Source organism: Danio aesculapii, chromosome 8, assembly GCF_903798145.1.
Source record: "Danio aesculapii chromosome 8, fDanAes4.1, whole genome shotgun sequence".
NCBI classification, from domain to species: Eukaryota; Metazoa; Chordata; class Actinopteri; order Cypriniformes; family Danionidae; genus Danio; species Danio aesculapii.
Window position 1 is genome coordinate 9728719 of NC_079442.1, and position 24469 is coordinate 9753187.

At 35.7% G+C, this 24469-nt stretch overlaps 2 protein-coding genes across 2 annotated transcripts; both read left to right on the forward strand.

Moving 5' to 3' along the window:
• The first annotated feature begins 341 nt into the window (after window positions 1-341).
• Window positions 342-8173, forward strand: mapkapk2b (MAPK activated protein kinase 2b). Its single transcript, XM_056464463.1, has 10 exons — window positions 342-575; window positions 1138-1277; window positions 1720-1784; window positions 1903-1982; window positions 3998-4124; window positions 4205-4280; window positions 4355-4479; window positions 4560-4645; window positions 7406-7486; window positions 7992-8173. The coding sequence occupies exons 1-10, from the start codon at window positions 342-344 to the stop codon at window positions 8169-8171; spliced, it is 1194 nt and encodes a 397-aa protein (XP_056320438.1). The 3' UTR covers window positions 8172-8173.
• Window positions 8174-10234: 2061 nt separating this feature from the next.
• Window positions 10235-21561, forward strand: fmodb (fibromodulin b). The gene is made up of 4 exons (XM_056464259.1): window positions 10235-10438; window positions 10615-10693; window positions 16832-17784; window positions 20722-21561. The coding sequence occupies exons 3-4, from the start codon at window positions 16848-16850 to the stop codon at window positions 20871-20873; spliced, it is 1089 nt and encodes a 362-aa protein (XP_056320234.1). The 5' UTR covers window positions 10235-10438; window positions 10615-10693; window positions 16832-16847; the 3' UTR covers window positions 20874-21561.
• The last annotated feature ends 2908 nt before the right edge of the window (window positions 21562-24469 follow it).

Consider the following 24469-nt stretch of genomic DNA (forward strand, 5'->3'; position numbering starts at 1 on the left):
GCCACTGTGCTGGATTTTTCATGGCAACCTGGCAACCTTTGTTTGGCAGAATGTGTGGTAATCATAGTCACTGTTTTGCAGTTAAGGTGAACTGTGACTGACCACTGTCTTCAAATCTGAGAGTAATTAAATGAAAAGATAAAGATTTAACAGTGTGACTTAAGTAGCCAGTTAATGACCAAATATCTGGCTGCTTTGAATCTTCAAGTGCAAAGAATAATACAGAGACATCTGTGTGAGAAAAGCAAACCAGCTCTTAATTGGATCCTTTAGAAATCCTTTAAGCTGGTCTAAAGAAGTCGTCCATGCTGCACGGTCAGAGATGAACATAGTCTACCACTATGTTGGATAATACAGAAGATAAAAACGAATCAGTTTTTTCTAGTGAGCAACAAGGGACACAGTATCCTATTAATGTTTTGCTTTCAGAGTCGGTACCTAAACCTACATTAAAGATCAAAAAGAAAGTAATAACAGAGGAGTATAAGCTTGCAGGACAAGTACTCGGAATAGGCATCAATGGAAAGGTATGGGAGATATTCCAGAAGAAAAGTGGCAGACACTTTGCTTTAAAGGTAGGCTATCTATTTTGCTCACTTTTATTTGACAGCTTCACATCCTAACATTATTTTCTAAATTTTGAAGCAAAGAAAGGAAGGACTGTTAGGCAATGATTTTTGTTTACATTAAAGTCTTAGTTCAGTTATCAACCCCAACCCCCCCCCCCCCCCCCCCCCCCCCACCCTTCTACATGGTTTGAGTTCACATCAACAGATCTCTTCAGTAAATGGAATCATTCTAGCATTCTGAACAGACTGATGTTTCTATGCTGTAGAAACTAACAGTGCTTCAAATATTGTATTGTGTTCTATACGTGCCTCAAAACCTTTTCCATTAGAGTTACAGGAAGGACTGTTAACATTTCTGCCAAGAACTTATGGCATCCATTAAGTACTTAAACTATAGACTTTGTGAATTCCTTCTGCCAAAACATTCTTCATGGGTTCTGCTCAGAGCCATCGCTTAAGTTCGGAGGGCCCAGGGGGTGAGGTAGTGGTGTGGGGTAAAATTGGAGTATGATTTGTAGCAGTTCCGTTTGTCTGCTGTTCTTCATGCTCTTAAAACACTCATTTGCAGATGTTGCGTGACAACCCTAAGGGTCGACAGGAAGTGGAGCTTCACTGCAGGGCATCAAGCTGCCCACACATTGTAGAAATTGAGGATGTTTTTGAGAACTACTACCAAGGCAAAAAGTGCTTGCTTCTCGTCATGGAGTGGTAGGTCTTGTTAAATGGTCTTAGTCTCAGAAATAAAGATACTAAAGCTGTCATTGGGCTGTACCTTTCCAAAAATTACACTTTTGTACCTTACAGGTGCACATTGGTACCTTAAAGGAACATTTTTTGTGTCTGTAGGGTATACTTTTGTACTTTTAAGGTCCTATGGAGTATACAATTGTACTTGGTAGGTATACATATGTACATTTATGGTACAAAAGTGGACATGAAATGGACAAAAGTGTACCTTTAAAAAAGGTACCACCCCAGTGACAGCTTTTGTACCTTTATTTCTGAGTGCAATATACTGAATTTTCTTCAGCTGATTAGATTACTTTTTGGCTTTTTTATTTATTTTTCAAAGAGCTTTTAGATTTCTTTTCCCCATATAAGTAAAAAAAAAAAGATATTTTTAGCCTAATGCAGTCTGTTACTTAAACAGTATGGAAGGGGGAGAACTCTTTCGCCACATTCAAGAACGTCGTGATCAAGCATTCACTGAAAGAGGTACACTTCAAACTCATACACACACTGTCAAAAACATTGTTGAGAAATCTGATCACATCACTGAAATTAATTTTCTTCTTTTCCCCCTTTTTATACATTCACTCCTCACAATGAGTAGAAGCCTCAGAAATAATGAGAAGTATAGGAGAAGCTGTTGAGTTTCTGCATGGTATCAATATTGCACACAGAGACCTCAAGGTAAGCTACTCTATAGCCAATAATCTGATATTTATTTCAGGGTTATTACAGAATATGTTTATTTTACTTTTAAGTCTGTTATTTTAAAGGTCATAAAATTACCCCAAAACAAATTATAACTTTCCACAAAAATATTAATGCTAATCTAATTAACAAATGTTGCAACAAATCATTAAATGAGAATGATTTCTAAAGGATCATGTGACACTGAGGGCCCTATCATACACCTGGCGCAATGAGGTGCAAGACCTGTTTGGCACGATTTGTTGCTATATTGAGACCAACGTAACCATAATTTTGATGTTTGCACCACATTGTTTAAATAGTAAATCCATTTGTGTACTTATGGGTTTTCTGGTCTAGAAAAAAGGTGTGGGAATTTTACAAACAATATTATTTTCTTGACAATTTGTTTTCGTATAATGTTATTATTGTTATTAGTAGTAGTATTTATTATATGCATATTTATATTTGTTTTAATGAAAACAAGCTTAGATTTGTCCACCTGTCGAGTTTTGGACCATATGGGGCATACGAATAGGACATGTGTTTGGATATAACTTATTGAATAAATAAATAACAATTTATTTGTTTGATGAAAATTAGAACTGAATTTAGAAATAGTTTTTAATTCTTGCACTTTAATTCTTGCACTTAACAAACAAAATTAAATATGTAGGCTAATGGATGTCTTCAGTGGAGTACAACACTGTTTCCTTATCCACAAAAGTAAAAGGAGTAAAGTAAAAGTAAAGTAAGGAGAAAGTAAAGAGGCTGAATTGAGGAGGCTCATTCTTTGTCCTCAGGCATATGGTCAGTTTAACTGATTTCTCGCTAGTGAAGCATCCAGTTTTTCCACTTACAAAGTCCGCCATGTAAATAGCAAATGCACCATGATGCGACTCTTAAAGGGAATTTGAGATGAGACTCTGATTGGTTTAATGCATGTTATGCTCAAAACACACCCATAACTCATTAAGAGAATAAGCACAACCCTGTTAGACCATGCACTGTGGCGCAGATAAAGAAATATTTCAAGCAGAGAAAAACAAATCATTGTTCAGGTGGTGTCTAAACCTTGGCTGATGTATAATTAAAGGCATATAGTTCACCCAAAACTGAAAATTCTGTAATCATGTACTCACTCTTTACTTATTTTAAACAAGTTTGACTTTCTTTCTTCTGTGGAATATAAAAGAAGATATTTTGTGTTCAACAGAACAAAGAAACTCATAAAGGTTTGGATCTACTTGAGGCTGAGTAAAGAGGGTGTACATTTTTTATTTAGCCTTTAAGCAATAAATTTGCTTGTATACCAGTTGACACTTTTTATGTAATTGTTGGGTCATGCAGTGGTTTCCATTTTAAAATATAATTCTTTCCATTTAAAACATTTTACTTTAAACACAACTGTTTGACTACTGCATTAAAACTTATGTACCAAGTTTTTATACTGCATATAATGTTATAGAGGAGACATTTTTAATAGATTTATAGAGAAATAGTCATTCTGTAAACTTCTACTGGTTTAGTATTGGAAGACAAGTTCAAAACTCAGCATGTTAAGTTCATATAGAATTCTAATAGTATAATTAAAGCCATCAAAAAATCATCCTGTAGATTTTTACCATGTATTACTTGTGTCCAAGTCTTCAAAAAGATGTATCTTATATCTATAGAAGAAGATATCTTTCCTGCTCATAAATATTGATACAACAATGTCAAATTGTTACAACATATTTGGTAACACTTTATTTTGATGGTCCATTTGGGTATTAGTAGACTGCTTAATATCTGCTGATATTGCTCCTTAAACAGACATTTAACTGACTATAAGAAACTTTGCAAGTACATGTCCACTTACACTAACCCTAACCTAATAGTCTTCTTATGATCTCATGAGAATTTGGACCATCAAACGGACCATCAAAATAAGGTGTGACCACATATTTTTACATATACAATATTCTTAATAGATTATCACAATATTAATGAATACATCTTTTAATTGCCAGCCAGAAAATTTACTGTATTCATCAAAGCAGCCGGATGCCCAGCTCAAGCTTACAGACTTTGGATTTGCCAAAGAGACCACATCCAACAAATGCTTGACAACCCCATGCTATACACCTTATTTTGTTGGTAAGCAAGCAGACAAGACAGTTTCGAGTCTCTATTGGAATCCTAACACAATGAAGCTACAGCAATGTTTTATTTTTTAGCCCCAGAGGTGCTTGGTCCGGAGAAATATGACAAGTCATGTGACATGTGGTCATTAGGGGTCATCATGTACATCTTGTGAGTGAAAATCATATCAGTGCCTTTTACTGTGATATTTTAGTTTAATTTACAACCAACATATATCCTCTTAGATTGTGTGGATATCCACCATTTTATTCAAACCATGGCTTACCACTGTCACCGGGAATGAGAAAACGAATACGGAATGGTCAATATGAATTTCCAAATCCTGAGTGGTCGCATGTCTCAGAGGAAGGTAATTACATTAAATAGACACATTCAATTCAACATTACAAGCATTATTACCAACTGTGTGTTTTTTTATCAATTCTTCAGCAAAACAGCTTATTCGACAGCTTCTGAAAACAGATCCTACAGAGAGAATGACCATCACAGAATTCATGAACCAACCTTGGATCAGTGTGAGTATTAACATATTAAGATTCAAGGTGCTCAAGATCAGAGGTGCTCAACCTTGTTCCTGGAGATCTACTTTCCTACAGACTTCAGCTCCAAACCTAATCAAACACACCTGAACCAATTAATCCCCACATGAACAGCACTTGATACAGGCAGGTGTGTTTGATATGGGTTGCAACTGAAATTTGCAGGAAAGTAGATCTCTAGCAAAAGGATTGAGCAGCCCATCTTTAAATGAACAATCCACATTTTACTACTACCCTAAAGTTAAACAGTTGAGCTTTACCTTTTTTTAACCCATTCAGCTGTTCTCCAGGGGCCTCATGTACAAAGACTTGCGTTGAATTCATACTAAAACATTGTGTACGGACAGATACGATCTGATAAAAAAATCAGATGTATGAAACACTACGTACGTGGAATCCCATGCATATTTTCTTTGTACATCCCGATTAACGTGAAAACCTCTCACTTCTTCCTCCCCCTAATAAATATGGTAATGACTCTACTTTGGCAAAACCAAACGAAAAAGCAATAGCAACCCTGATAGAAATCCAGCTTAAACCAGCCTAGTCTGGTTGGCTGGTTTTAGCTGGTTGACCAGCCTGGTTTTAGAGGGGTTTTGGCCATTTCCAGGCTGGTTTCCAGTCATTTCCAGCCTGGTCTTAGCTGGTCAGGCTGGAAAATGACCAGCTAAATCCAGCTAAAACCAACTTGACCAGCCTGGTTTAAGCTGGACATAGCTGGTTTTGGCTGGGCTCCCAGCCTGGCTAGGCTGGTCAAGCTGGTTTTAGCTGGTCATTTTCTAGCCTGAGCAGCTAAGACCAGGCTGGAAATGGCTGGAAACCAGCTTGGAAATGGCCAAAACCCCTCTAAAACCAGGCTGGTCAACCAGCTAAAACCAGCCAACCAGCCCAGGCTGGTTTAAGCTGTTTTTTTTTCAGTAGGGAAAAGCAAGCAAGCAAGAAGAGAAACTTCACAGAATGTGAATTGGAGGTGCTCCTATCGGAGGTAGACCAGAGAAAAACTGTGATATTTCCAAGTTTGTCCTCCGGAATTAATAAAAAAGAAAAAAAATAGAGTGGGAGAATTTAGCTGACGCGGTTAATGCAGTGGGGTCTGAACATCGCACTGTGAGTGAATTAAAAAAGAAACGGTCCGATGTAAAGGTGCAGGTTAAGAGGAGAACAGCAGTGCACCATCAAAGGCAAAGTGTGGACCGAACAGGCGGGGGAACAGGGGATACTGAACTAACTCAATTGTGGGTGACACTTTACTGTCTGGAGTAGTATCCGTGTCTGTGGGAGACACAGATGTATTAGAGCAACACTTTGTTAGGGCGTTATAGCAGCACCCCTCCGCTCTTATCAAGGCAGCGCCACCGGTATTTCAGCTGACCGAGTGCTTGCCACCTTGGAGCCTCATCCCAACCATGCCACAGTCCAAAGACATGCGGTACAGATGAACTGAATAAACTAAATTGGTCATAGTGTTTGTGTGTGACTAAGTGTGTATGGGTTTTTCCCAGTACTAGGTTGCAGCTGGAAGTGCATCCGCTGTGTAAAACATATGCTGGATAAGTTGGATGTTCATTCCGCTGTGGCCACCCCTGATGGATAAAGGGACTAAGCCAAAAGCTAATAAATGAATGAATGAATGAATAGACCATTAGCATCTTGCTGAAAAAAAGAGTTTCAATTATTTTCCCATTTAAAGCTGGACTATTCTGCAGTTACATCTTGTACTAAGGCTGATGAAAAATGAAAGTCATATTTTCTAATCTAATATGACTAAGAACATCTCTCATTCCTGCATAATATGAAAGGAGCTGCCGTACAGTACCATGACTGCAGCTGACACTATCACAGGCCTTACCTAGTTACCAAGGCACTGTTTTTAGGTGCTACATAATATCATTGCATGTGCCATTGCAGCCATGATACTGCAGCAAAGGTCCCTGATTATTACACTGAAATGAGAGTATAAATCCTATTTTAAATTGTATTTGGATGCACCCTTTATGTTGCAAGCTGAGAATCTCAAACACAATACACTCAATGGAGCTAGTGACGTCACTGTGAGGGGTAGGGTTAGGTGAGGCCATTAAATATCATCGTATGCAACCCCTCTCGCCATTTGTCATTTTGGCCCACAACTCCAAATTAGAAAAAGCAGGGACAGTATTAAAAATGGAAATAAAAAAGTAATGATTTATAAATTTACTTTGACTTTTATTTCATTGCAGACAATACAACAATCATTATGCGTTTATTTTTTTTAGTAAACATATTTCAATTTTAGTTCTTGCAACACATTTTTAAAAAACGTTGAAACAGTAAAGTATTTACCACCGTGTAATGTTACCATTCCTTTTCACAATACTTGAAAGACGTTTAGAAATTTTGTCCCATTCTTCCTGCAAACAAGTCTTAAGATGGGCATTAGTACGGGGTCTTCATGGTTGCATTTTGCGCTACAAAATGCACCACACATTCTCTATTGGAGACAGGTTGGGACTGCAGGGGGGGACTCTTCCTCCACAGCCAGGACTTTGTAATGTTTGCAGAATGTGGTTTTGCATCATCTTGTTGCATGGGTGTCCTTGGAAAGAAGTCTATCGTACTCCAAAATCTAGATGCATTTTATCTAATCCGATTTGTTATAATAAGTATTGCTAAATATGTAATTATGTTCACCTTTAAAGTTTTCTAAGGCTTCACTCACATACTAATATGTGTCTTTCTTTCTGGTGATGCATGCAGAAGTCAGTGAAGGTTCCTCTGACACAATTACACACCAGTCAAGTTCTCACAGAAGAGAGTCATGTCTGGGATGAAGTCAAGGTCTGTTCTCTGTATGATGTATTAAGACAATTGAAATGTATATAAAATAAATTTTAATGAAACATAATTTTCCAAATGTTTGGGGTTATTAAGATTTTATTATGTTTTATTACTTATTTAGCAAAGATATATTAAACTCTTTGAAAGTGTTTGTAAAGACGTTTAGTAAAATATATTATCATTTAATGTTATTTGGAATACATTATAATTGTGTTCATGCCATTTCTTATGTACCAAATTACTGTATAATTATTTCTGAAGGACTAAAAATCAGAAACAATAAAAGTGTAAAAAGAACTTTGCTGTAATATTTCACAATATTACTGTGTTGATGTCTATATTAAAAAGCAGCATTGATGAATATAACAGACTTATATAAAAACCAACCCAAACCTTTTAAACATTTATGTGCCATTAGAATTGACATTAGTTTCAAATATTATACTTTATTTTGACTTTAAGTCTGTGTAATTTTGGTAAATCTGTTGTTTGTGTAAATACACAGGAAGAGATGACTAATGCCTTATCAACAATGAGAGTAGACTACGAACAAATAAAGATCAAAGCAATCGAGGACTCATCCAATCCTCTCCTTCTGAAGAGAAGAAAGAAAATGGCGGCTGCAATGAAAGAGGCACCGGGACTGAATCAAACAAGTTTGGCTGTAAAATTGCCTAGCTCCTGATCTTAAACACTTCGAAAAATGTTAAACATATTTTTTATTCATGAATAAGGGATGAAAATAAGACCTTTAAATATCATGTAACATCTATTTAACATTCAAAATTTGTCATCAGTGTTGCCAGATTTGGCGTTTTTGTATATATTTTTTTGCAAGAAAAAGGACATAGGTGGCTAGTGAAATTTTGGGAGGTTTTGCAACGTAACCCCCCCCCCCACATAGCGTGGTTTCCAGGTGACTGGGGGGTCTTTTTGCATTTCGGCGGGTTTTGGAGTTTTTGGGCTGGAATCAGTCAGCTACATTCGGCAACACTGCTCGTCATTGCATGTATGATAATATTTGTGGTAATCTGGAAGGATGTCAGAGGCTTTGGTGATGAAAAGTGTTTTTGTTTTCGGAAATGCAAAGTTAACCCAATAAACTCACATTATTAGCATTTAACACTGAATAAAGCACACGGGGTGTACCTGATGTGATCATTGTCAGTTTCTGTTGTTCAGCTGCAAGAATTAGAAGCTGCGTTCAAAATATAAACTTCAGGTGTTGGTTAGGACAAAAACTTCCTTCATTATGGAAAATATTCCTTCTATCACCATTGCTTTTATTTATAACACGATTTAAATCAGCCTTTGTTGGCGTTGTCAGTCTGGCAACCTGCTGTTGCATATGTGTTTTGAACCAGGAGTGCAATACATAGTTTAACCACTGGATGTCAAACTTACATACTGTACCTTTAAATCTTTATGGATTCCTTTCTAATTATAAATATATATACATAAATACATACATATATATATATATATATATATATATATATATATATATATATATATATATATATATATATATATATAATTTTTTTTCCTGCTATGGAGGAAGGTGATAATAGATTGAACTATGCCTTTGTGTATATACACATACCTTTTGTGTAGTAATTTTTTACTATTGTTGTTATTTGAAACATGTGGTAACATGTTACTTAGTGGACAGAGTGCACATAGACATATATAATATGTTAACATTCTAAACAAAATTACTTCTTCAAGCAAAATTTGATGTGACCTCCATTGGTACCAAGCATGCCTTGGATATCTAAATAGTAGTTATAATTTCTGCTAAGTCTATAACATTTTCTGTACTGTAGCTATAGTAAACCAGTTAGGATTGTTTTGTATCATTTAATATAAGTTTATCATTATTTTTCTTTTGATGTTGCTGTGTATACTTCAGAGGCAGTGTGCTACATTAAAATTCTGTTATAGAACAAACTGATAAACAGCACACTACAACATTACATCATCATCATCATTATTATATAATATACATTGGTATGCGTTAATTAAATAAAGCATGAATAAATCCACATTGAGCCTAAGAAATTACTCCTTGTTAACCATTCCCTTGTGATAAATAAAAGAAAGACTAATTGACTCCATATGAGTGTTTTCCATATTATGTGAGTTCTGCCAACATGATGTCATTAAATGCACCACACTTTGTATATATAAAACAAACTAATAAATGTAGTTGTGTTTTCAGGCATTTCTCAATTGCATGGAATTATTTACACATAAGAACAACACCTTCCATTCATTTTAGTTTTACAAATGATGCATAATGAGTCCTTGATTTGTAACCCTTTGATGTTTATGACTTACGTTTACTTCGTTTTTCTAGGAGCTTTGTTCTAAGGGCAAAGTTAGCCAGTAGCCAGTTAGTCCAGTATATAACTGCAAGGAATCCTGTCTACGTTGACGTTAACTCTTAGTTTCACAGTTATCTGACATCTTTTGAATATAAGGTATTTGAGCAGAGGTCACAAATTAATTTGATGTTAAGCAAACTATTTGGAATTTGAGTATTTGAGCAGAGGTCACAAATTAATTTGATGTTAAGCAAACTATTTGGAAATATGTACAACTTTAATTACAACCAACAATAAAACATGCCTAATTTTACTAGGGCACATGCCACAGTAATGCATGTAAACACACAAAGCGTGTCCTGTGTAAGGATAATGATAAGGCAGGGGTCCCGTCTTGACAGAATCCAAGAAGTAAGGCAGTTAAAATGCAGATGTTTTGCGTTCTCGCACATGGCACTTATGTTCACTAAGCCTCAGGGCACAAAACTCCGCATAACATGTTAGTGAGGCATTAGACAAAGGTTCACTGTATTGGCTTTACACTGAAGGGTCTGGTCTGTGAAACTGTATGAATTTATTGGAATTCTTTCTACTGTATAAATTTAAGCGGTTTACAAGTTGCAAGGTACGGTTTATATTTTTCTTCTGTATGAATTTTAAATGTATTTTAAAGATATTTTACAGTTAAATGAACGTGACTGCATGTGTATTTACTAGGATAATGGTTTCATGGTATCTTGATGTTTGCATGAATCATTTTATTACTCTCTCTCTCTTACTCTCTCCACCTTATTTTTGTAGTTTACCGTTTTCCAAAGCAACTGAAGCACAGAAAAACAATACAAAAATATACTGAGAACCACAGAGGTCACAACTATAGGTAGGTTTAATCTTTATTCTGCATGAAATAAAAACAAACTGCATGAAATTTCTTTTGTGATAAAATTTAAATTTATGGAAATACAATTCTTTTGTCTGGCTTTTGTCTATATTATTTGTCTTTTAATATATTGTTTATTCAGTATATTGAAAATAGTTTATCATCCTTAGATATTTAATTTAGCAAATAATTATAAGGAAATGACAGGTTTGAAAACTACTACTACTACTACTACTACTACTACGACTAATATTTATATAGTCTTTATTTTACTTTGGTGGACTTTAATTTTTAATCTGTCCCATTATTGTTTGAAATATATTTACTCTGCTTTGAATGGCTACTTCATGCTTGAAAGATAACAAAGTTTACATCAGGTTTTCATTTGGTAACACTTTATTTTGATTGTCCAATTGAGTATTAGTAATATCTGTTGATACTGCTTCTTCAACTTCGCAAGTACATGTAAACTTACACTAACTCTAACCCCAACCTAACAGACTACTTATAATCTAATGAGAATTAGTTGGCATGTAGATGCAATGTAACTTAAATTCAACAAACAGACCATCAAAATAAAGTGAGACCTTTCATTTTTAAAGATGTTTACTTAAGCCAAACACTTTAACCTCAATCTTTTCTTTTCATGAAAACGTCAATCTTTTTAATCTATATGCCGATTTATACAAATGGAGACACATATATTGCTCTTCCATGTTTTTAATCCATAAATACCCCCTTTCCTCTAACCAAATTATGCAATGCATGTTCAAACATGAACGTGTAATCAGATATAATTCTAGTGTGTTGTTTTTAATATCGCCTTAAGAGGGGAAGCTCTCATCTGGACAGCTGTCAGAGCTGGATTAATTGATCATCATCTTTGCAAATTGCACCGAAGCTTCCTCAGGCAAAACTCTCTTCTCTCCATAAAACTTTCTGTTACAATAGGACACATTATATCATGTGGGATACTTGCCCAGACCTGAGAGAATTTGCATGATGTCTGTTTTAACGCTCCTCTCTGACAGATATCAAACATACCACATGCAAATAGTGATGATGATTTATTGTAATTATAGTTTTTATATGGAAACCATTGTCAGGAGGAAATTAGATTTATGCTTGTAATACTTGTAATTATTTATTTTATTGCTGCTCAATTTTATGTGCCTACTAGTGGTAGTCTAATGATTTACAAATACTCAAATTACTTTTACTTGAGTACATTTTAGTGCTGTGTTTTGCTGCACTATTTTCAACCTATGCTCATTCTGAAAACATACCCCAATATACATTTCTGGTGACCCCCAAAATACTTTCTAGGAGGTACTTTTTTAGCAGTTTCTGTTTTCGTGAATCCGCCAGGGGCCACTGTGTACACTTTTTGAAATCTTGGGTTCTGTTTTAACATGTACATTCGAATTTAGCATCCTACCGCACAACACATGTTTGCTATTGCAACCAGTCTTTTTTTGCAACCGGGGACCCGTGTGATGTCATGTGTGATGTAGGTTTGTAATTCCTCTATAGTGTTTTCAAATGTGCAGATTGACCCACCCACCCACTTCCCTAAACTCAACTGACAGTGTTATCAAAAGCAATCCAGAAAAAAAGAAAATCCCTTGCGGCCACCTGGTTTTTACCACGTTTTGAGCTCTTACCGCATTCTCTCCCTGTTATTTAATTGTTTATTTTATTTTTTGGCTTTTGGTTTTGTCTTACTCGCTTTATGAACTCGAACTCTACCATCACGGTCAACTCCGCTCCAGGTCACAAGTCCACTGACTTACATGGCGAGCCACTGGAAAAACTGGTAACAGCAGAAAAGCTGTCCACATGGAAGTAAGCGGTCAGCTGGTAAAAGCGGAAAAGAACAGCGTCACACCGGCCCGTAGCGTTTGTTTTAAAGATGAAATGCAGCCATACATAGCTCTGACTAATTTACGTTCTCCAGAAATGTATATAGAGCTACATTTTCCGAATGAGCCTGTGTTGACTATTTTGCTTCAACCTGAGGGGTATTGCACAAAAGTAGACTCAAGAAAGCCAGGAAAACAGAAAAAGCACAGCTTGACCTAGTTTAATCGGGCCCTTCTGGCTTAGTATGTTGCACATTTGCTGATTCAGGATGAGAACGAGTCGCTATGTCAATCCTGATGTTGATAGCAAAAACAAAGAGCACATTTGTGGCATTTGTTAACAGACCATAATATCGATTACAGAATCAGTGAAGCAAGTATGGATATAACCTGATGTTAGCCAATCAGGTAACAAGTTCAAAAACACCCCTCTTGCCCACCAATTAGGGAACTCCCATTACTTTCATTCAGAGAATTAACAGAAACATACGGGAGGTGTATTAACAAATTAAATCGTTCACTTTGTCTTAAATGTGACCAGTGGACGTTCATGCTACTATTGAATTTATTGTGAAGAATATATAACTTGCACAATATTGCAGATCTATTTTATCTGATTAGTTTATCTGTTTAGTTTATTTTGTCACGTTTGTTTAATCTTCATCTATATGATCATTTATATATCGCTTTCATTTATAATTTTTCTTCCTAATTGAATCTATTTAATCTGTTATATCATTATAATTATATTATCATCATTATAATCAATATTCATTTTTAATAGGGGCTGTACTCATTTATGCTGAGCACTCTATATGTACTTTTTTCTCCAATCATTCATCTATCTTTTTATTTCTCTCATTATATAAATCTGGATATATGAACATATATAAAATGATTGCTAGTAATACATACACATTTTTTATTCTAATGGTTGGAAAATGTAATGGTTGGAATATGTAAATAGGCAAGGGCATGGACTGACTGTAAAACACGCACATTTTTAGTAGCATTGAAAACAAACCTAATATAGATCACTAGGATTAATCTGGTAGTTAGCCTGCTCTGGAACAGGTTAGTTACAAAGAATAAATCTCCATAGTAACTTAATTTAGCTTACTTTAGTCTGCTTTCATGCAACTGAGTCAAAGCTGAATTCAGCCAAGATAGCCTCAAAATCCTAGCTTAATCCCTTACAGTATCTTACTTTTGTGCTATACCTCTCTGCAGTCACAACTTTACATGCTTATTTTTCTTGTCTGAGGTAATTGGTTAAGTAGTCCCTTAATTCCCATTCAGTCAAATTATGCTTAGAAAAATCACAACACAGACAGACCAACCTCAAGACAGAGACATTTTATAACTGCAGCAAACAAGTAGGGTGTCCAAGATGATGCAAAATCTTTGCCTGCAGTAACCAAAAGACTGTTTAGACTGCATGTCACTAATGAGAAGATGAACGACGCCAACTATATATTGACTGAAATTGCGTAATGTCTAAAGTCACTACAGAATATTACATTTTCGAGTATGCAAAAACTGCATGTTGTCTGTCAGAGTTGCTTAAATTGCAGCACAGCCTGCTGGACACGCATGGTTTGTTAGTCGGGGTTCAAAGTTCATAACCTAAGCACGTTGGCAAAGCTAGATTTTTGACACTTTAGTTACACAGATTTCACTATGCCTGAAAACATATAAACCTGCTTTCTGTCAGCTTATTGACCTTATTCTTTAGTGCGGAAGTGCGCACGTTTTAGCGATTGTTTTAGAACTTCCGATTCAGCTGCCTATGGGAGAAATGACTAGGAATAATAAACGGCAGAAAACGGTCAAACTACTTACTCTACAAACAAGTGTTTGCCAGACAATACAGACAAAGTAGAATAATATAATAAGAAAATATCAGTTTGCAACACCAAGCAGCAAAACAAACTGTTTTTAACGTTTGAAAATTAATGGAAGTGAATGCGACCGGAAGTCTCGACCCAAAATGATTAAAATGGCTGCGCCCACTTATACTCTGAGAATAAGGTGAATATTAAGCAAATAATACATGATAGTATGACAAATAAGTGAACTTACAACTTTAAAATAAAATGCCACTTATGTAAGCTACATTTATTATTTGCAAGGTGGAATAATTTTCATAGTGTAATACTCATAGATCACTATCTAATTTTTATTTATTAATTAGTTTGTTTGTACTTATAAATAGTCATTAAAACTTCATGATCATTAACAGGCCTGGCTACAAAATAAGGATGGTGATGGGGGGATGGTTGGGTGCCTGTAGTTAGAGAGAAGTTTGCTCATATCATGGAAAATATAAATTAGGTTGCACGATGTAATAAATGGAAGCTAGACAATGCGTAAATGAACAGAGATTTATTTTTTACTACCATTCTCCCTGTTGCATTATAAAACACAATAGGGATACCATATGTGACCCTGTGAAAACGCAAAGGCTTTTTTGTGATTCGTTGTTTTTAACATAAAATCGTTCTAAACAATGTAAAATATTCATTCATTCTTTTCGGCTTGGTCCCCTTTTTAATCTGGTGTCGCACAGCGGAATGAACCGCGCAATGTAAAACATATTCTGAGAAAATATAGCATTGATATCTGTAATGTTGACCGTTAGGCCTTGTCAAAGATTTGCTTCTTTCATCATCACGTTTAGTGAAATTCGTCACTTGTCAATCATTCTCCACTCCTCTATTGGCCGCACCCATACGTACGTCCTCTTTTTCTATAAATTCTCTGCACAACATTAAAAGCATAATATTTCCAGTTCAGTTAGGCTTTCTTAACTGCACACATTCTGTGTTCAGTTTTAACACATTTCTGCTGACAGAAAATGTAGCGGCAGAGCTCAAAATAATTTTAGACAATCAGGCCTTTGCATCTCTATCAGCTCCATCTACTTATGCAAAATGCTACATTAGTATGCAAAGCATATCACACTTAACAGAAGTTCAGTTAATATATCACATTTAAGCAATACAAATACAATTGTTTAATGAAAAGAAAAAGGGACAAAAATAAGTTTAAAAATTACTTCCTATTTCCCAACAAGGTAGCAAACCTCCTATTTTTGGGACTCAAAATAATAATACTTGTGCTGATAAAACTGTTAATTGTAGTACGTATCAGCTGCGTCTCAAATGGCACCCCTTACACACTTAACAGCATAGTATATGTATATAGTCCCAAATGAACACTAATGTTTTTTTACTAAGCGGAAATTAAGTTAAATAAATGACCAAACTATCAAATAATACCTGCCATGAGTATAACCGCATTCACCATCGGGAGGTGCTATAATCACTCTTCCGCTACATGAGCAAACCTGCCGTCGTTGAGTGTGTGAAGTGTCCATCATTCCACACTACATTTTATCGGCTGAATGAGTGCATCATCCGGGTAATTAAAGTACACTTATTATTTTTAGAGTTTTCAGTGTGAACTCACTACTACTGCAAAATTGCATATAATAGTGCATAAGTATTCGATTTGGGACGCACCTATCATGTTACAAATGTAAATATAGCACTGTATCTCAAAACCATAATATTTCAAATATCTCTTTCTGCAATGAACAGAGATTGCATATTTTCGTGATATTTATGGCTATGTAAATTTTACACACTTTTTCTCTGAAACTGATTATGTGACTAGTTGGACAGAGAGGGTCACATATATAGTGCACATACACCCCTTAAAGGAGGCATAAAACAAATCTAAAATCATTCATAATAGGACTAAACACTATCATAATAAAACTTGGCTCATCACTCTATAGATATGTTTTTGAACAGGCTGCCAGCATCAGGCAAAAATTAGGGGGACAATAAATGTTCATAAAATTCACAAATACCAAAGCGATGACATTGGAATTAAAAAAAAGTGGTTGTTGTCTCTTAAATGTGATGGGCACACAACTAATTCCTGAATTGGATAAACTAAATTGACTGTAGTGTGTGTTTGAATGTGAGATCGTGTGGGTGTTTTCCAGCTCTAGGGTTTGCATAAGGTAGTGGAATCTTATGGCTGGGTTGCGGAGATAAGGGTATCTGGTAAAACAATTTCCAGTGTAATTGGCAGTACATTCCCCTGTGATGACTCCTAATAAACAAGGGAGTAAGATTGTCAACCCTGTAAGAAAAATCTATGTCAGTTATGATTAATTAAAATTAAGTAATGTTTATTTTACAGCTTTTGTGTGTGCGTTACTACAAATGCTATTTTAAAGATGTTTGTATTTGTGTTCTCACAGGAAACTTGTAGTGAAAATGAGAGGCTGGATTTTACTGCTGATCCTGGCAAGGCTTGTCAATCTTTCCATGACACAGCCAACCAACTCTTTAACCTGGCTAAGTTATCTCCGTAACCGAGCCTACAGTCATGGCTATGGCCGTAGTCACAATGGCAATTACGCTTCTCTAAGAAATGAGGATGAGCCTTCTGTGCTAGACTGCCCTTTGGAATGTGACTGCCCTCCTGCCTACCCCAAAGCAATGTACTGCAACAACCGCAAGCTACAACATGTGCCATTTGTACCATCTCATATTAAATATGTATACTTGCAAAATAACCAGATCACACGCATCACGAATGGTGTCTTTGATAATGCACCAAATTTAACTTGGATCATCATGCATGCAAATAAACTAAGCTCTGACAAGATTGGTGATAAAGTTTTTGCCAAACTTCCAAACCTTCAGCGCCTTTTTTTACAGAACAACAACTTAAGTCATGTTCCACAGGATTTACCACATTCCCTACGAGATTTACACCTGAATCACAATAATATCTCGGTGGTACCGCTTGATTCTTTCCATGGAATGAGCAACCTGACAGCTCTGTATCTCCAAGCAAATGCCATAGAAGACCTAGGCAATGCACTCAAGGGTTTGCTGTCCTTGACCTTGTTAGACTTGAGAGGGAACCGATTGAAAACGATTCCACAAAGCCTGCCACCAAAGCTGAGCCAACTCTATCTTGAGTACAACTATATATCCAGCATTCCTGCTGACTTTCTGAGCCAACGGCCTGATTTGCGCTTTGTACGGCTGTCTCACAACCAGCTCACCAATGGGGGAATTCCACCCAATGCTTTCAATGTCAGCACACTTGTGGAACTCGATTTGTCCTTCAACAAGTTGGAGAGGATTCCGACTATCAGCACCAGCCTAGAGAATCTGTATCTCCAGGCCAACAAGATCAAAGGTACAGAGAAATTATCTGAAATGCTACACAAATGCCATAAGGCATGTCAGAGGATTATGGCAGTATTTGCAAGATCACCTCATAGAAAGCTTCAAAACAGGCACTTAATATAACTCTTTTTTTTTAAGAAAAAATTTTAAGATTTCCTTTTCCATACACATGCACAAATTATTTATAAAGGTTAAGAGGTTTAACCTTTATAAAGGTTTTTTTTTCTTCTTCTATTGAATACAAAACATATTTTGAAGAAAGCTAAAAAACCTGTAAGCATCGCCTTCTATTATAGGAAAAAAAGACTATGGAACTCAATGGTTTCAGATTTTCAGCTTTCAATTTTGAATTACTTTTACTAATTGGTGTTATTTTTTCTTTTCCCAGACCCAGAATTTCAATTATAAAATTGTGAAAAAAATATAAATGTCAGTAAAAGAGCAGAAAAAAGTTATTACATTGTTTATTTTCTGTGAAAATTTAGACAGTAAATTCCCCAGTGTTACATTAACACCCCTTTATAGGATCCACCATCAGAGTGTAAAAGTAACAAAGAGCTGAAGGTTAAAGGTATAGTTTACCCCAAAATTAATTAGTTCACCCCCTAATTTATTCGCACTCAAATCAACTCGGGATTTTCAAGCCAACTTTATTTATTTAGTCCCTTTACTCACCAGGGGTTACCACAGCAGAACGAACGTCAACTTATATAGCATATATTCTACAAAGCGGATACCCCTCCAAACCCAGTACTTGGAAACATCCATACACACTCTAACACACTACGGCCAATTTAGTTTGCTCCCAGAGGAAACCTTCACCAACACTGGGAGAACATGTAAACTCCACACAGAAATGCCAACTGGCCATGTAAGGGTATGGGTGTTGGAGGAGATGAGGCGAGGACCCAATTGCAGGAAATGATGGACTCTATTTTAAAAAAGTAAACAAAACTACTTAAACCTCCCTGTGGGGGGAAGCAAGAATACACAATATACTAGACTTGACAGGATTTGGCACAACAGACATAAGATCACTGACGACAAACTCAACAATATCCTTAATCACCAGGAGCTCAATGACAACAAATTATATCTGTATCAATGATAATGAACCAGCACAGAACAGAACACACTAGACGAATAATGCTGCGGTCATACTAGAGTTTGAGCATGCGAAATTCTGTTGTACGGCGCTGCGAAAAGGGGTGAGATTTAAACAAGATGATTAGACATAAAAAAGTAAGCAAAGTAAGGTCATGTTTCATCCTCAATTGGTCTCACACAATCATGTGATGCGATTTCGCAGGTCAGAGTTAACCAAGCTTGAACTTTCCAATACAGCGAACTGTGAAACTTCTCACACCATTAGCATTTCCAAAATTCGCATGCGTATGAATGGAAGTCTATGGGAAGAAAAGTGCAGTGTGACCGCAGCTTCAATAGGGAAGACAAACCAATGAACTGACAAGTGGACAGGTGAACATAATGATTGAAAACAGGATAACAAGGTGTGTTGGACAAGACCATAGACAAAAGAGCACATGGTACAAACAACACAACACAAGCCATGTGCTCACATACAAACAGGACTAGAGCATGCATTGACAGTTTTTTTCATATGAAACAAGACACTAAAGCATGTGGCTACAATGTAAACATGAAACCTTATGCTACACAACATCAACACAATAGAACGCAAGACATGAGCACACAATAAATGAAGACACTTACCGAGTGCTCACACATGCGACAAACATATACCTGCCAACACTCCCGTTATTTCCGGGTGTCTCCCATATTTCAGACCCATCTCCTGCCCACCTTCCATATTGTTCTGTCTCCTGGAAAACTCCTGGAATTCCCCAACCTGGTGGGGTGAAGACTGAAGAGTTCTTACAGGCACAGTCTGGACTCAAACTAGCAACCTTCTTGCAATGAGGCGACAGTGAAAACCACTGAGCCATCGTGTTGCCTATTTTTTAAAGTTTCTAATTAAATTTTTTTGAAATATTTTTTTTTTTACAAAAACACATTGATCAGCTTTTACAATTGATGTATGTGCTTTTGGAAGCTTCAGAAAAAGGACCACTAACCAAAATTACTATAAAACATGTAAGAGCCGGGATAAAAATGTAAAACATTTCTTTCTGTCCATCTGAAAATAGAAAGTCATATATAGCAAGGATAGCTTGGGTAAGTAAATTATGGATTAATTTTCAATTTGGTTGAATTCCTGTAATTAGATAATTAGGTGTCTTGATTAATCATTAATGACCCGAATCACTGAAAAGAATGAAATAATAATAATAATAGTAATAATAAAAGTAATAATAATAATAATAATACATACATACACAACCTGTTAAATACAGTCCATGAACACGATTTGACTGACCTACTCTCTGACAGTTGCTATTTTGACCTACTCTGTAGGATTAGGCATAGGCTCATTCTGAAAACGTTGCCCTATAAACATTTCTGGAGATCACAAATTATGTAGCCACAAGTATGGCTGCATTTAATTTTTAAAATGAACGTTATGGGGCAGTATAATGCCATTCCTTTTTGCACTTACCAGCTCAGGTCAATCGGTACTTGAAAAAATTATTGGTTTAGGGAAGGAGGAGGGTGGGTCAGTTGATCAGTCAGTCAAACAGTCAGTCAACAGTGGCCTCTGGTGGATTTACGTGAGAAGAGCAGGTGCGAATAGCACTCACAAGAGAAATTTGAGATCTCAAAAAGCGGCCTCTGGTGGATTTGCGAAAACAAAAAAATGCAAAAAAAGTAGCTTCTGGGATGTATTTGGCACACTTAAGAAATGTATATAGAGGTACGTTTTCAGAATTGGCCTAGGTTGAATAAAATTCATGTAAATATTTATTCTCATATGTTCTCAAATATTTATTTGTATGTGACAAAGCATTAACTGCTTTTCTTTTCCCAGAATTTTCAGTGAGCAGTTTCTGCAGAGTTGTGGACACAAACAATTATTCTAACCTGCGTGTCCTGCGACTGGAGGCCAATGAAATTAGCCCACGGGATATACCCAATGAAGCTGTTCACTGTCTGCGCCTGGCAACCAACATCGACCTGTAGGCCTGGCATCAAGCCTTCAACAGTTCATCCAAATTATGTCAGGCATGAGCTCCATGTACTTAATCTATAATTTTGCTTGGATTTGCATTATCAATCTGAAAGCCAAGTGCATTGTTGAGTGGGGTGATGGTGGTGGTGTTTTTAAATTACTCACACATTTAGGCCATACAACATGTAAGTGACTTCTTCAGTAAGTAGAACATTAACGTTTTTGTTATGCAAGACAACAGTATCCTTTCTGATGAGAGTTAAAAAATAAGCTAACAAAACTAATACATGTGACATAATGATACATTTAGGTCTTATAAAGCATATGCAATATTGTTTATCAAAATTATAACTCTTGTGCTTTTCTGGATTTTGCAACCAGTGTTACAGAGTAAGATTAAGTTCTCTAATTCAGGAACACGGATTCCCATTGTCTGATAGACAACATCAGAGAACAGGACACCTGTTGCACAGTCAGATAATTTAGCTTCATGAGATCTGTTTATAGCAATGTGCCACAGGTAATGCATGTATATGTATGACTTGTAATTTAAGCTAACAGGCAAGAATCCTATTGACTTGCGTTTCATGAATAACCAAGTACCACAGTTTCTGTGACGAATCTGGTAACAGTTTACAATGACAGTATATGAATAATGATGTACTAATGTGCAAATAAATAATTTTTATTTAACTACAACATGAGTTCTTGTAATGGTTACCTTTTTGCTAGTTTCATTCATTCGTTCATTCTCTTTTTGGCTTAGTCCCTTTATTAATCCGAGGTTGCAACAGCAGAATGAAGCACCCCAGCAAGCATTTTTTGGTCTAATAGACGTCTATTAGACGTCTAAACATAGCCTAGACGTCTAGGCTAAATCACGGCTAAATTTGGGCTGTCAGTGAAAATCTAATAGACGTCTAAGCATAACCCAAGTTTAGACGGCTACATATATACGTCTATTAGACGGTGAAATTTGGTCTAGGCTAAATCACGGCTAAATTTGGGCTGTCAGTGAAAATCTAATAGACGTCTAAGCATAGCCCAAGTTTAGACGGCTACATATATACGTCTATTAGACGGTGAAATTTGGTCTAGGCTAAATCACGGCTAAATTTGGGCTGTCAGTGAAAATCTAATAGACGTCTAACCATAGCCCAAGTTTAGACGGCTACATATATACGTCTATTAGACGGTGAAATTTGGTCTAGGCTAAATCACGGCTAAATTTGGGCTGTCAGTGAAAATCTAATAGACGTCTAACCATAGCCCAAGATTAGACTAGACGTGATTTAGACGCCTTTTCAATGGCTACATATATACGTCTAAAAGCCAGTGAATTTTGGTCTAGGCTAAATAATGGTTAAATTTGGGCTGTCAGTGAATATCTAATAGACGTCTAAGTACAGCCCAAGAATAAACAAGTCATCAAAATTTCAGCTGATGAATGATTATGTTTATACATTTAATAAACAACAAAAATACACATATACATATCAACATTTTTGATCAACAGGTTTTCAAAAATGCAATCCATTCAAACTAATTAAACAAAGCTTTTATTAATAAAAGCAACATTAACAATATTAAAAACATTAAACAATACAAAATAAATAAATAAATAAATATATATATACCAAAGTTATGACAAAACAAATAAGATAAAAACTAAGACTTTTTTCCTTTTTTCCACAGAAGATATTTTAAAGAAAGCTGAAAACCTGTAAAAAAACATACCATGGAAGTACAGGTTATACACCAATGGTTACAGGTATTCAGCTTTCTTCAAAATATCTTGTTCAACAGAATAAAGAAACTCAAGGGCTGTTATTTTTGCTTTATATGCACTCCAAATTATTCTTGTAGCTTAAAAATATTCTGATTGAACAACTGAAAGCATGTGGTCTGTTTTGAGGATGTTTTAGGTTTTTATCTGGACTTTAAACAAGTTGGGACCATTGCTGTCTATAGAGAATGAGAGCTCTCAGATTTCAACTGAAGTATCTTAATTTGTACTTCGAAGACAAATCAATGTTTGGTACGACACGGATAATTAAACATTTTCATTTCTGGTTAAAAAAACCCTTTAAGTGTACATGAACCCAAAAAGTCCATCCAATCTATATGTGACACTCAGCAGGTTCAAAACTTCTACACTAACATCTGTAGCATCCTCAGCCCAAATGATAAAGATCTCCACTGTTGTGTGTGCGATGAGATTCTGCCACTTTCAGTCCTGCAGAAAAAGGAGAGAAAATACTGAGAGGTGTTCTAAACTCAGTCCTGTGACTGAGTTTTACAAATACATTTTTGAAAGGAGGGTGGGTTGACACACTCACCACATATTCCTTTAAGTCTTCATTGAGGTAGATGCACACACTCTTCAAATGAGGTAGGTCTTCAGGACACAATCACGCTTGATGGTAACGTATTAAAACTAGAAGAAAAAAAACATCTATTAACATAAAAAATAATTAGTCAGCTTAAAGTTTAGAGTTTACAGTTTACAGCTTAAAGCTGATTACTTATTTAAATTCAGTTATTTATTCACTTATTTTAACTATTTTAGTATCAGTGTGTTATATTCAATGTTTCTTTGTCAACAGCAGTTATATGGATAATGCATAAATATTGTTTAATAGTCATTCTGTGTCTTTGATGTGACTCGAAAGCTTCATCCAGCTTGTGAATGTACATGGGCAATCTGCATATGGACAGGAAAACCAGCAAATGTGGTCAGTGTAAATGTTTTAGTCTAAAGTGTTTAAGCAACTCATACCTGCTAGACTGCTCATTTCACACAGCCACACTCAAATATCTGTGGAGAAAAAAAACAAATAATTACAAATATTAGAGAAGCATTATAATAATAATAATAATAATAATAATAATAATAATAATAATAATAACAATAATAATAATAATAACTTCATAGTAATCAGCTTACTTTATACTAGATTTTACAGTGACAAGTCAAAATACAGTTACTCATATTACAAAAAAATGACATTTTCCATAACATAGTAAAGTTTATTTATAAAATATAAATCAATAAAAAATCAGAAATTAACTTGAATAGATTTTCTAAAAACAGAATTAACTTGGTTCTTGTGTTTAAAAGTCTCTTGTTATGAAATCACAATCAAATATGATTTAAAAGTCAGAACTGCAGAAGTTTCATCTCATGACAGATTTTTTTATTTGACTTCATGAGGCAATTTAATTAAGATGACACGCAATGTACACACTAAATGCTCTTAATCACCGAACTTTGCTTAATAAGTGTTTCATTTTGCGTGTTTAAAATTTTGTAACACTCCCTCACACCGTTTTTGTTTGTCTAAGATTTTTGGAATAAATGGTGCCTGTCCATTGATATTAGCGTAATACTATATTAAAACTCGCACATATAATAAAAAACATTGCCAAACAGCATGATATTAAAGCAGATTACACTTACCTTGCAAGGCACTCGCGCTCGCAATCCAACGCGCTACAATTTTCAAACCACAACAGCTTCTTCCTCTTGATTTGTTGGTCCATTTCAGCCGAGCCGACTCGACAAATGTGCAATACCGCCATCTATCGTGTGGAGTACAGAACTGCA